The sequence below is a fragment of the Aythya ferina genome, assembly GCF_964211825.1.
Source record: "Aythya ferina genome assembly, chromosome: 13".
In the NCBI taxonomy this organism is placed as follows: Eukaryota; Metazoa; Chordata; class Aves; order Anseriformes; family Anatidae; genus Aythya; species Aythya ferina.
This window is the reverse complement of record NC_140311.1, coordinates 12681190-12696249: the sequence shown is the minus strand read 5'-3', so window position 1 is coordinate 12696249 and position 15060 is coordinate 12681190. Positions and strand designations below refer to the sequence as shown.

Sequence of the window (15060 nt, the reverse complement as noted above, 5' to 3'; positions counted from 1 at the left end):
TAAAAGTAACACAGAGGAATTGCTGCTGTGCAAGCTCTGACAGAGATGTCTGTTGAATTTCTTTGCTACTTTCTTAATAGTCTCTGTCTTCTCTCCTTGCTTGTAAATACACATTAGGTTAAAAACAAAGCCTGGAAAGTCCTCCAAGTGAAGCATAAGTGAGGAGCAGCACAGACTCCCTAATCCTAAGAGACAGAGAAGGAAGGTAGGGCAGTGTGGGTTCACCTTGAGCCCAAACAACTAGCAGATGAGACATTTTGCTTGTATTTCCTACTAAGCAGTCTCCCACTATGTACTATATTATTGTTTCTAGTGAGCTAACTCAGCAATAAAAAGCTTAAATTAACCTAAAAGAAACTACAATTTAAAATATATATATATATATATATATGCAACCTCCTTCTCTCCAAGATGCTTTTCTGGATCTTATTTATTTTTCTAAACACAGAAAAGAGCTAGTCCAATTCTTTATCTGTTCCAGACAGCTTTTGAAAGCCTGGACTCTACTGGAAATCGTTGTGATTTTTCTCCATTGCTTGAAACACTCTGTGCTGGATTTATTTCCTATTTGCTTAATTTTTGCATATATGAAATGATTTGTTTTGATGTAATTTCTTTACATTTACATCAGCATGAAGAGCAAACTCAATCATATATTTCCATAAATTCAAGAGAATATTAAATAGAAACTCTGATTATTACTTAAGCAATAAACACCAAAATTACTTAAGTGAAAGCTTAATGGGGCTCAGTGGGACTTAAGCAGATGATGAAGTACTTTCTGAAGCAGGGTTATTTCCTGAAGACCATTTATGGGTTTTACAACCCCGACTGGTTCTAAAGTGACAAGCAGCAACCGATAACAGAAGAAGCTGGAAAAATAATACATTCAGCCTTACAAAACACCGACTACACCTGCTTGTTAAAGAACAGTGTGGCAGTTTTGAAGTGAACCAGTTATACAGCCTCTAGACCAAAATAAATATATCAAGGGTTAGGAAAAAGAAGAAAAGAACAAACCAAAACAACAACAAAAACAACAAATTACCCAGAAGGCAGTTAAAAAAATAAATCTGTCAAAAAAAAACATGGAATCCCTCAATTATAGCTTATCCCAGATTTTATGGGGGAAAAAGCTTGACTCCTTTGAGCCAATACTGTTTACAGTTGCTGCAATGAAAATTCTAATTTTGTGCTCTAATGAACACAAAACGATCCATAGTCGACCTTGGCAAAACTTATAATGACTGTGTAATTGAAGTGACTTTGTCACATTAAAAAAATATTTCACAAAATTGTAGGAAACTGCCAAGAAATAAAACTATGGGATGGGCAGTCTTGGATATGTGATACAGAGCCCCATATTGCCTTTGGAGCTTGTAAATGCTGGATTTATAAAGCTGTGACACATTCATATGCAGTCACTCTTCTTGCAGCGTGTCAAGGCTAATTGTGAATTGCAGCGAGCGCTTCGTCGTGCATGTGTGACACAGAGCTCGCTTTTAAAATAGTGCTTGAGCTGTCATGGTATCTGCTGCAATCAATACGAGTGGGAGATGATATACGGTAAGCTGGCAGGTGGATCTCAGTGTAGGGGTTGTGTGACACAGGTGGACCTTCAAAGAATTCCTCCATTTTGGAAATTTCACAGAGAACGGGCACCAAAGAAAGAAGTGAGACTGCAGCCCTTTGGGAAGGATATAGCTTCAAGCAGTGGCAGGGCAGAAAGTCCTCCAAGATAGCAGATTTTCAGGGATATCCTGACTGAACTGACAGATCCTTGACTGTGGTACCTGAGTGCAGGCCTATGCTCATCATGGTGTGTGCTCTGGACGGGCAGCATTTACTCCCTGAGCCTCCCCATTCCCTCTCTATACTCCATCACGGCTTGTGCCTGCATCCTCGAATGGGCAAGGCGCTCGGCCCTCTCCATCTGCCCGCACTGATGGGATCAGGGCTGAGCTGACAGAGAGAAGGTAAGAACCAGGAAAGGAGCAACTTTGTGTCAGCGAAGCCTGTTAGCATTTAACAGCTGCTGTGTTGAAATACAGAGGGATCAGTCAGCATCTGAAGTCCAAATTGTCTTCTGATGTAACTCCACTTACACAGAACTTGGCTTTAAATACCACAGTTTGGTTTCAAATATGACTGAACAAATATTTTCTGTTTACTTATCACAACAATGACTGGAGCAAGCAGCTGGGGTAAGTCTTGTAAGACTACTAATGCCATCCCCAAATGCAATACTAATGATTTTTATATTTATATTTATTTTTATTTTTCTGAGTATTCTTGAATGATTATGGAATCAATCCACATTTCTCCCAGTCTTTGGGAGAAATAAATAAATAATGTCTCCCTGTTTTCACTCTGGTAAGGATTTTTCCATAGATCCGTATTTCAGAAGACTTTTCACTGTGCTCTTTCACTCGAAAGACAAATCTGATTCGACATGAAGTTCCATTACGAAGAAACTGTTACATGTGATGACACCAGTTATTGAAAATTGAAATGAAGTGAGAGGAACCTAACACCAACTTGTATGAAATTCTGCTGTCTTTGAATGACACGAGGAACTCAATATATCTAATCATCAAAGTGAAGCCCATTGGGAACCAAGCTACAGTTGTATTGCAGAAGGTTACTACTTGATTGCTAGACCCAGAAGTACTAAGCCATATGCCACTTCTTTCTGTGTCTAAATAGCTTACTGTGATTGATACCGAGGATGGCTCTCCTCTTCAAAGTGAAACAATCATCAAGACAACAGGAATTAGGAAACAGAGTACAGAGATTATTTTTTACAATCCTAATTTTTAACCCTGTCAGTTCCTGGAGCTCCATATAATGTATTCTTCAATAAATTCACTGCATGCTCTTTTTTTCCCCAGCAGATCACTACCCTCTGTACAGACCCGAGCTTGCAAGCTGCATTCAGTATTTTTCCTTTCACCACTGTCGCTTTGCGGCCAGACGAGCTTGATTATAAAGGCTCAGCATCGGCCTTGAGTGTAAATTTTGTTCTGCTTTCATTAGAAAGATTTCTCTTCACCGTCCTTGTGCCAATCTCCTTGATTTTTCTTCCTCGCTCACCTGTCTCTCTGAATCAGCTCTCTTCCAGCCTCTCCACAGTGAAAGTCGCTGCAAGGTCAGCGGAGTGCCCCGGTATGTGGGTGCTCTGCGTCTCCCTCCTCCTGGCTGCAGGCAAAACGCGCTCTGTTTGCAATATGCTCTGTTTCCACTTGACAAGGACTGGAAGCCACTGCATATATCTAAACCTACATCCCATAGTTAGAGAGGGGACAGTGCTGTAGAGACTCGGCCCGCTTCTACAATTAAAAAGAGGCAGCAAGCTGGCAGGGGCTGATGGATGAGCCGATACTCGAACACACGGTACATCTGCACTGTAAGAGTTACATGACTCCACGCAACTCGCCATACAACACAAAATAAAAATCTTCTCAGACATTACTAGCACCCCCACCCCTACTATGCTAATCTCTTCTTTTGTCCATGATCTTAGCGAGTCACATAGTGTTATGATGAAATGCTCTGCACTTAAAGGAGTATCTGCAGCCTCCCTGCCACTATTAATAAAAATATTTAATACTCTTGTTAGGAGGCGCAATTTGATTACTGAACTGTTATCCAACAAATCCTGAAAACAATTCAAAGTAAATTTCCCTAATATGTCTATTTTTCTATCCTGCCAGAAGGGTTGCTAATGAATTTGCTGCTTGAATGCACAGACAGATTGGGAACTATAACTGTGCTGGCCTGGGCAACATGGCACTGGCACCAAAAACCTATTTGTACCCATGCAAAGTTCTCTCCAGAGTATGTCTCTCATCCAGAGGTGATTTTCCAATAAAATCAGCCTCGATTATTGCAAACACAGGAGCAATCCCTGAGGGAGTATATCAGGCAATTCAATACTAGGAAATGTTGTACTAGGCAAAATTAACCTTGTAGCAGTGTTATTTCCTGAAACATTATCTAGCTTTTGCCTTTCTTTTGTATTCATCGATCCTAAATGACTGGATTTTTTTTCTGCTTCTTTCGCTTAGCAGAAGATCATTATTTTTTTTTGTACTTGTATTTAAAAAAAAAATAAATCTTTGAAAGACAACTGTTTTTCTTTTTATTCACTTATATTACTGACAAAGTAAAGGACTCTTTACTGTGTGGCAGGCTCTTTTTCTTGGATGTATAAAAACAAGGATAGCAAGGAGGATCCTTGTGATAGCAAAGGATCCTTTATTCTATCCTATTTTAATGACTCCACAAGCTAGAGGAAACCTACAAGATGTATTACCAACAGACCACAAGCCAGAAAGACCAAGGAAACTTCATTTTCCCCTTACACACCAAGGTAAAGTTAGGAAAAATGACAGTGAAACTAGAGAGCAGACAAAGGCCTTCAGATTTCACAAATGTTGACAGTCTCAGTCAAATCCCACTTCCTGGTAGCTTTATACACTGCCTCTTACAAGGCTCCCCAAGGCAGGGATCTTCATTTGGAGACGGTCTAGAATGTACTAGACCCTAAATAAATTGAATACTCATATAAGTACACTAGCACTATTTACAGTTTTGCTCTGGTTATTTATCTTCCAGCAGGACAAAAATGGCACAGCAGTGAGATTCAGGAGTGTATGTGTATGTGGATTCAGGCAGCTACCCTGAAAGCAGCAGAACAAGTGCTCCCATTTATACCAGGATCAGGGAATTTTCTTCAATTTTGTTGGCATTTGTTGCTTAGTTGCAATATCTTAATTGCTTAGAAACACATTTTTAAAGCATTAATTTTGCAAAGATCACAGGTAGTTTCTACCAGCTGTTACTACAATGCCCAAAGCAAACAGTTAGAATAATTGTTTGAATAAATGCTAAGTGACTTAAAATTAAAAATAATAATGAGGAAGACAAATATCATGCCTAAAACGATAGCATGAAACAGGACAGAAGAACAGGTCCTCTTTTCACGGACTCACAGAATCATCTAGGTTGGAAGAGACCTCCAAGATCACCTAGTTCAACCTCTTTTGATCAACAACAGATAAATGCTAAAACTGGAAAAAATATTGACCTTAACTGATTTTGCTTTCTGTCAAAAGAAGAAATCGGGTTATGATTCCTAAAAAAAGGCTATTTTTGGCTCAACCTTTCATTTCAATTTTTGTTTTGTTTTCTTCTTTGTTTTCTTCTAAAAGTTGACCTACATTTAATCTTGACAAGCTGTATCACAATGAAATTGTAAAAATATTGTTTTGAAAAATAACAGAAACGACCCATCTAAAATGAAAATACTTATTTTTGCCAAGTTGCAAGAGTCCTGGCAAATTTTACAAAAATGCATGAGTAGCTTTGGTCAATTGCAATTTGCACATCTCTGAATAAAAATAAACAAAAGAAAAGTTTTACCTATCTATCTGTCTCAAGTGCTGTGGTGGCTCCTGGGCAACATGCCTGGCTTGGGAGCTGAGGGGTGCCTTGTGGCTGGATCCAGCCAGCAATGCTTGGTATTGATGGTGCGTGCCCGGATTTGTAAGAGATTAGATGAATGAGCTCTCAGAGTCTGTTCATCTCATTGTCTTGTAAGCAAACATCGTGCACTACACAGGATGTGGGGTAATTTAACCATCCACTATAAATTATACAATCAAGTCAAAAGCATTTCACTATAAAAATGTATTGTGCCCATCTGAAAAATGTGTGTTCTCTCCAGGTACCTGTTGTGGTGGTAGCCGAATACCTTAATAAAACACAAAGTATTTTATATTTCAGGTCTTAGCCAATGTGACTCATTTGTACAGTTTTAAGTTCAAACAAACTGCTAGTCAACTAAATTATAACTTATTACCACAGGCTACAGACTTTTAATACATTCTGTGGTTGGAACAGGACTGATTTACTGTTTTGGGCCCTGCCAGTAGTTATCATGCATCATTTCCCTAGAAATAAAAATAGCCCTACTGTGGTTATCCTTTGGACTGATAAAAATATATCTAACAAGATGTGTCAGAGGAACAAATTCAGAAAATAAAGGTAAAATATTAAATAGAGTGATTATTTTATGTCTAAAGCACTACATCTTCCAGCTGCCGTGATGACTTCGAAATAAAGCAAAAGGTTCTGCAAAAAGGAAAAAAGATCTAAAGGAGCAATTGAGCTCTGATAAAACCACATGGGGATAGCTGAATTGTCAGAGCTTTGCAAGAGTCAAAATTTACATAAAAATCAGCATTTAGGGATTAGTGCGATATCATCAAAAAGGATTTAATATGTGCGTTTCTTTGCAAACAGTTTAAAAGCGGCAGTTTTATAATCCATTTCCAACACTAACCTTTAACTTGTAAGAGTAAAATAATCCTTCGCAACATTTCTAGAGTTCACATTCTGCTGAGGAAGCGTAGCCCCCCTAAATAAAACTCACTGAAAACCAACAGTAGCCTATGAGGATTGGTTTTCACAGTGCTACTCCAGGTGCCAACCGTGCTGTGAGCGTTGCACATCAGTGCAGATGCAACCTTGTGGTCCAACTTGCAGAATCATCAGCAGCTGGGGTTTGCCGAATTTCTGGTGGTGCAATAAACTGATCCAATTGACCAAACTCTGCAACTGTGCAGATGCCTAAGTGGACAGACTAGGAGGATCAGGGAGTAAAGAACATTGTCTATAATTGCCCGTAAGCAGGCTTTTTCCTGGATTTCTACCGGGGATTTGAGTGCTTTCGCATGCTAGACTTAAAGTATTAAAACATAAATATGAATGGATTTCTTTGAGAAATGAATGTGGGCAGGCAGTTCAGGTCCTGTGTTGTAATGGATTTTTAGAACTAATTGAATTGGTGCTGGCTGATTTAGTAGGTAGACAGAAATAGTCAGAGGAGAAACAACGGGAAGGAAGGTTTAGAAGCAGAGACTAACAGGTAGTGCTGTGTAAACTGCCTGGGACTTTTACTGAAAATGAGATTTATAGCAAGTTTGGCCTTTTTGTTTCTTCAAAAGTGGTTTGATTTTAAGTTCTTTAGCAAATGGCCTTTGATTAATCTATACATATACAAATATATGTGTATGTATATATAGATATGCCAACGCAGATATGCATATATGCATAAACATACATGTGTATATATAGATATCCTCATATACTATAATCGATAATTGGGAGGATTTTTCAACCTAGGCATGACATGATTTTCTTCTTGATCTTCTTCTTCATCTTTATTATTATTATTATTATTTTATTTTTTATTTTTTAAATACAGGACAGCAGATACCTTGCAACAGGAATTGCTGAGCAGGACTACCAAAGGCACACCACCACTTTTACACCTCTGTTGGTTACAAGTGCCTGATCTGACCAGTAAAAAAATGAACAAACTGTCAGACCTAGCCCACTGGCCTCCACTTTTGCCAACGGGAGCAAAAGATCTGTTTATGGTTACTGCTATTACAGCACACATTAACTGACCCTCAGAGTCTGACCTACTTGCCCTCCCGCTTACTGAGTCAGTAAGAAAATCCTCTGGCTCTGCATGGCTCGCTTAGACCTCAGACCTCAGACCTTCCATGCAGAATAAGGTCTACCCGGGGAGCGAAAAACAAGGTGCCACTCCAGCTGGTAAAACAAAGATATTTTTAAAGTGCAGTCAGTAGAAACAGTCACTCTTATTCCATGTATAATCAAGGATGAAAAGGCCATGAAAAATACCACTGCGCTTTGCAAATGAGAGGTCAATTGAAATGTCAAGATATCAAATGTTAATAGTTCGCAATTCCAATGATGGTTGGGACAGAAAACCATACCAAGTCAAGTCGGATGCCCTTCTGAGGAGAAGATGAGTTTTATGGAAGGAAAAGACAATAAACACCAGAAGTCTTCCTGGTTAACAAACTTGTGGCTGGCCTTGTCAGTGATGGAAAACAAATATATTTTGAAAATATAAAAAGCAGTGGTATTTTAACACAAGCTGTAATCCCAAAACACGTATCTGGAAGTCATTAAGCCTACAGCAAATTTAAACATATGCAGGTGTTTGGGGGAAATGTCAGTGCTTTCTATTGAAGATTTTAAGGCACTATAAAAGAAGAAGGGATAAAGGACACTCAAGGAAGCCAATGTTTTCTTCCATGAAACAAGAAGTCGATTAGAGTATTCTCAGTTCCACAGCAATTCATGGAGTACATGGGCCACTCTTAAAACATTCATTTTCCATTGTAAATACCTGATTTATCTCTTACAAAACTGTTCAGTTCTGCAGTGCTATATGAAATCAGGTTTTAGCTAAATCATTTTTTCACCTTCCCACATTTTCCCAAGAATTCCCTCTGGCCATTTTCATAAAAGACTAGATGTGTCCTAAGTCAAAACCATTCCTCATGTAACTGCTCTTTAGAAAGCCTCCACGGGGTAAACTTAGTTAAGTATTGTTACCTCCTTCAGACTCAGGGGTGGGAACAGCATGATAAGGACGAGCAAGTAAGTGAGCAAGTATCTAGGATTTTGCATCCAAGATTTTTTTTTCTCTGCTACTGACTTTCAGTGTAAATAGGGATAAAACCAGAGGGGGACAACAAGTGCTCCTTGTATGTCGTGAGGAGAGGAGGATAAGTAAGTTAAAGGTAATGGAATCTGAAGTTCCGGGGCCACTTTGGTGCCACAAGAAGGTCTTACATTTTTGGAAAAGTAACTGCAGTATTTCCACCAAAAAAATCAGTTCAGCAAGAATGGAGACTTCTTAGCTATATTCCATGTGCTTCTTTACAGTAAAAGTATGTCAGATGATGCTACCAATACATAAATATGAGTTCCTCTGCAAATGCAGTGCTTTCTTGCAGTGCTACAAGCAACATGGAACTGAGACCATGTCTTTTGAAGGAGTCAAATGCTACCTGCATTACCTTGGCCCTCAGGAAGTTCATACCAGTTAGTCTAAGCACCTATAAAACAGCTGAACTGTAGTAAAAAAAAGTCCCTTGTTTGTTTATTTATTTCTTTTTCTCCTCCAGAAGTGTTAAGAGTTAGAGGGATTCAGCAGAACAAAAAGGAACAGCAAACTTCCTCCTGAACATGAAACTAACTAAAATTCATTAATAAACTGAGCAATCAAAAGTAAACAGACCGTTTCTACAGAAATCTTTGTCAAGCTCCTTAAGTAACGTGTTGAACAATGGCACTATTAGGCCTGGTCCAAGGATTCCATGTAAACCACAGTCTCTACAAGGGAGTTATTTCCGATTTCAATTTGGGGACACAAGAGCTATGTCAGCACAACATATAAACATGGATATTTTTTTTTATGCTAATGACAACTGCGAATATTTTATATATATTTTTACATACATATATTGTAACAGATGTCAAATGCAGTTAGTTTCAACTCAACTTATTAGTGCATGGCTTTTAGCCAAAAGCAATTCACATTTGCAGAAGTGTACTATCACATATGTCTTAATAACAGAAATGTGTTTTTAAAAATGTATGTGATAAGTCACATATGGTAGAAGGAATCTGTACAGCTTTCAGCCCTTATGACAATGGAAGCTACTAACTTTATTTTGCATAGCTGAAGAACATTAAAATTCAAGCAAAATTCTCTTTGACATTTGAGAGCTACAAAAGCAACAGCACTAAAAGCTAGACAGGCTTGAGGTATACTAAGTGTGGCTGTGATGCTTATATAAATGCGATCCATATCTACAACTGCTATCTTTGAAATGGTATTCTTACTTTTGCCCTGAGAGGTAATATTCTAGCATAAAATCATAATTGCATACAGGTACCTTAAATAGTTACATTTCACTGAAAAATATTAAGCAGATTTATCAGCTGTTCATTATACAGAGTGTAATTAATATGTATAATGGATTCCCTAGGGTACTAATTGAAGCTGCAACCATGAACGTAGTCAGAGAGAAGTTAAACAACCAGTTGGGGGAAATGACAGGGTGAAATATGCACATGTAGGTGGAAAGAGCGAGACTGTCCATCTGGCCTTCTTCCATTCCAAACTGTTACACTCATTCAAGCCCTATAAAAGAATGATTTAACCTAAATCACCCTCTCCCCCACTCTCAAACCTTACTGGTGAAGTAATTGGGCATCAGTGTCACAAACGTGCTGCTTAATGACTGCAAAGCTCAATATCTCTGTCACACATGGGAAAACTTAATTTATTTGAGCCCTTCCTGAGAATTTGGCCCAAAATATTAAAAAAGAGAATGAATGAAAATGATTATTTTGGAGTGGTTCCCCAAGACTCTCATCACCTTGCAGCTCCTGGATCCTCTGGAAGGTGAAGTGAAATCACAGCTCATTTCATACTCTCTATTAAACAACCACCAGGTAACAATGACTTTAATTCAGCTTGCACTGAATTTGAACTAGCCCTACAGGCAAGAAAGGTCTCTTGTCTTATTAGAAGTTTCATGTGCTATCAGGTCCCTGCTGGATCCTATTTCTAATTTTTATCAGATTAAATGAAACATAAAGAGAGGGTGATTTATGACTATCTTGCATCTTGCCTAATCACTCCAAGGAGTGTTTGTACACATTTTGCATTCACTTTATAAGATGTAAATGACTATACATGATGGAAACCAAGTGAGAAGTAGAACTGTATTCTTTTGTTATATGTGCTAAAATACAATGATTTGCGACTCCTGTCGGCGCATGTACTTACAAATACAAAACCACTCTAGTCCAAAAGGCAGCATGATCAGCAAACTACTAAGAAAACAAGAACATTTCCTCTGTCTGTAACAGGAATATACAGTTACTGAGACTTAGTTAAACTCCAATGATCACCTACTGAAGCTAAAAATACGTGTTTTATTGGTACAGAAGAGCCCATTAAGACTGGAGTATTCATTATTTAAAGAGAATCACTGATGTTGGTAGCTTTAACTGAAAATGGCTTTTCTCAAGAGCCAGGACATCTATATAGCAACTTTCTTAATTCAATGATATATGGTTGAGTCTTGCTGCTAGTGCCCTAAGATTTAAGAACTTCTCATAAAATGCCCTGGAAATTGCTCCCTGGTAGCTTGCTCATCCTTCACAGAGCCCAACTGCACGGAGCCGAAACATGCATGTGTGTGTGGTGTGAGAGAGATGCACGTACTGAGTGAGAGAGCTCTTAATCAACAGGATGGCAAAACCTTGATACATAGGTGCAAAATATTCCCATGTGTCTAGAAATCATTTGGCACATTCCTAGTTATTTCCCTCCTGTCAGACCTTCTCAAGGATTGCAATTAAAAATCATAATCTTTTTAGCATGTACAAACCTCCCCAAGGCTAGGAGCACTATGTATTGAGTATGATTGTGATATTATTTGGCAGCTATTCATAGACAACACATTAATTTATGAAAACTGGATGAAACTTGGGGAGTGCAATCATTAGGGACACACGAGAAATCAAAAGCTTTCTTCAGCAATACTGACCTTTTTTAAGCTATTATTAGGGGCAACTTGAACTCTGTTTTCTCTTTTATCACCCTTCTCACTGTCCCAGTCATTTTAGTGACTGTACTCAAAAAGTTCATTAAAGTTACATTTTCAAAATGGATATAAAAAGAACTTACTTTACAGGAATGTTTCTCAATTTTGTCTTTTCAGCAGCCTGTAAACAGAAGAGGGGTGGGAGAGACAAAGAATTAAACAACATGCCTCAGCACAGCCAAGCCACAACAAAGCCAACTACTGGATGCTCTTCAGAAGGGCACACTGGGGCAGCCGACCACAACCGGGGCAGAGGGAACATGTCTGCAGTAGCTGGACCCTTCAAGAGAGATAACGTTACAAGTTTTAAATACGCCTGCCCCGGTTTGTGATATCAGTGTGGTTTGTTTATTTTTAATGGCTATGAGCATTTAGGAACTGCTCATTACTTCATTTCCCGCTCTGAGGTCTGGCCCCCTTTGTCACTGCCTATCTGTCCCTATCTGGAACAGGAACAACAACAGGAAAAAATAAAGGGAAGAACGGACTCCGCTTCCAAAACAGTTTTTATTCGCCAGCAACAGAAAAGGGCAAGGGATGACCAAATGTTCAGATCAATTTCCTCTTGTGAAACCTTTGAGAAAACACACTCCAAATCATCTAAATGAGTAAATCTTTGGGCCTCTCGGCCTGCACCACCTCAGACATGGAGCCTGGTTCCAGTTTATTGCTGAACCCATTGATCTGTGTACAGTCCATTTATCATTCATGAAAAGAGCCAGTGATCTTCACAGTATATTAGAAGAAACAACTCAGATCATCTGTCAACGGCCCTCTTATTTCTGTTTCCCTCTCCATGGGGATTTCATCTCCTTCGATTCTTCTTGAATTAAAATGTTGCTAAGCAACACAGCTGGGGGCACCGATGGCAGGGCCGCGCCAGTCTATCACACTGGTTAAGCTGCTTGAGATTTTAGTGGAGGGTTGGTATTTTTTTTTTTTTTTTTTTTTTTTTAATGCTTCTGTAGCATAATTATGTAATCTGAACCAACCTTGTATCCTCTCTGAATTTTTTCAGAATAGGTAAACAGCGCTTTAACGCAGGAGGGACTGAAATAGCACCTTCAGACAAACTGGTGTTTCACATAATTTTATAGAGTTCCTTCTAGCATTCACAGACCTGGCTATAATAGATTTAAATGTGGAAAGCGGTCAGATGGTTAGTGAGATTATAATACAGAGAGCAGTGAAAGGCAGAATTAAGACAACTGATCCATAAACCTATTACACAAAGGAAAGTTTCAGCGCTTAATTACCTTTGGAGTTATTTTTGTAAAGCCTACCAAAACCGGAGAGAAGGACTTTGGTGAGGAACTTTAACCCCTGGTACGTTTAGCGATGGGAAGAATATGGTTCCCACACAGGAACTGCTAATATTAGTGGTCCTGAAAAATGCACATATAAACCCATAAGGAATTAAATCCTCTATGAAAATTGGCTAACTTTTTAAACCTTTGGGACCTGCACAACTGGGTTCCATATTTTGCCAGAATGAGTTCTCCTTTGGGCTCTATAATGGGACAAGTTTTTCAAAATACCTACTGTTTTGGCCCTTGCCTCCAATCATACCAAAGATAAACTCTTTGTTTAAATCCTTGGAAATCCCTAGTAATAAGTTAAAATCTGGGAGAAAGAATTAAAGCTTGTGAGAACTGACACAGGGCAACGGCAACACTCTGGGCTGGCTCCCAGTGTGTGAAGAAAAATGCATTTGTTTCATTTGGATTACATTTTCCATCTAAAGAATAAATCAATGAATGCATGATAGGAAACAATTATAGTAATTGTACAGTAGGGTTGCTAAATAAAACACTTAAACTCCAGGAAATCCTGAAGTTAAAATTGCACGAGTAAGTATTACACACCCAAACCTAATTATGATCACTCAAACAAGCCTATGATGAAATGGAGTCTCTACCTCATTAGCAAAATAATGTAAGTTGTGCCTCCTTCCAATGATACTCTCCTAAATCTCCCCTTTTTTTAGCTGCCACATGCATGTGCAAAGTCAAAAACATGTTATGATGAAATTTAAGTAAAAACTACATGTAACAACATACAAACACCTTATTTAAAATAGATTAAAATACCATTGAAAATGACATTTCAGTTTCTGAAGTCTGCCATTAAATACCAAGTCTCAGTCCCATCCTGCAAGGAACTAGAATTATTTTCAAAGTTTACATACCACCGTCCACCATGGCAGAAGATTTTTTTGACTGTACAGTGATATTTCATTTGACACTTATGCACCAAATAGCTGGACTATAATAATTCTGAATTCTGGCATGTGAAACTTGCATCTAAATCTCAGATAAGTTTTTTTTCCCCTCTAAATTATTCAAAAATCGCTACACAAAAAATGGATATCAAAATACAGTTAAGGAAAACAGAAGAGTGAAGAGTGTCTAGGATCAGAAGTAAATAATGCAGTCAATTCTAATATGAGGTAAAGCAGAAGATATTCCAGAGAGCATGTGTGTGATGGTGTGAGCTAAACTGTTTGCATGAAAGATTAAAGAAGATGAAGATATTTCAGAGAGTGAGAACAGGCAATGTCAAAGTCATGGAATATTAAAAAGCAGAGTCTAAACTGGGCATTTGATTTTTGAATACTTAGCTGTGTTGATGTTTACTCTGAAAGAAACGTGGTTGCTTTAAGAACAAAGAATTACAGATGTGTTTTATTTTCCAGGACTATGAACATTCTAGCACATATCACATCTTAGATTTTTACATGGAGAATTTTCCCCTTTTTTTCCTGAGAGAAGGCACTTTCCTAACTCGTAAGAAATGGCACCTGCTGGGGGGAGAGTGTTCTTCGCTCATACAGCGTTTTAGAAAAAAATATTGCAAGTTCTCAAGTTAATATGCATACTAGCCTAGTTTAATGTTGGATGATAAAGCAACTGGTCATTTCCTATTACAAATGATTCAGTTTGTCTCTGAGTGGGAAATGACAATGTTAAACACAGCACAGAATGTGGCAGGGATTCTGTCTGAGAAAGAAACGCAGGATCTGGCCTTCTGCTTTTATTTATCTTGTAGGTGTTGCTCATTCATTTTTCAAAGCGCATTTGTTGCGATATCATGAGCATGCCCAGTGGCAGAAGATAAAGAAAGGCAAAATCAAAGTGACATTGAGTAACTCTACACATTAAGCTTTGATGCAGAAACATATTGTTTGAAAATATTTGGTGTGCAGCAGGTCTGTCAATTAGAGCTAATTATTTTTCTCTGATCAGGAAGAATGCAATCTTGTTTTAGGCAGGTTTCTTTGAAATGTACGTCTTTTATATAACTTCATTATAGGAAAATACTTCTCCCAAATTACTTTTTTGCTGGGCTGCTTAGCTATTGACTCAAATTGTCTGTGTTGAGTAGTTCTCTCTGCTTTGATAATTAACTTTTGATCATTACTGAATTTAGCAGCTCTAGTCAGATGTGTTCATAGCCATCCTACTCAACTATTTCAGTGTTCATCGCCTTTAATCTTTGAACAAAATGATCTCATTGAGCCTCCATCAGCCTCGCTACTCAGTTAATAATT

At 38.3% G+C, this 15060-nt stretch overlaps 1 protein-coding gene across 6 annotated transcripts in view; it reads right to left on the bottom strand.

Moving 5' to 3' along the window:
* Positions 1–15060, bottom strand: part of AFF2 (ALF transcription elongation factor 2) — a 434150-nt gene that overhangs the window by 68542 nt on the left and 350548 nt on the right. For all 6 annotated transcript variants that reach the window (XM_084535140.1, XM_084535139.1, XM_084535136.1 and 3 more), the window contains exon 9: positions 11594–11631. In XM_084535140.1, the coding sequence (XP_084391266.1) occupies positions 11594–11631 (38 nt within the window). The remainder of the gene's footprint in view (positions 1–11593; positions 11632–15060) is intronic.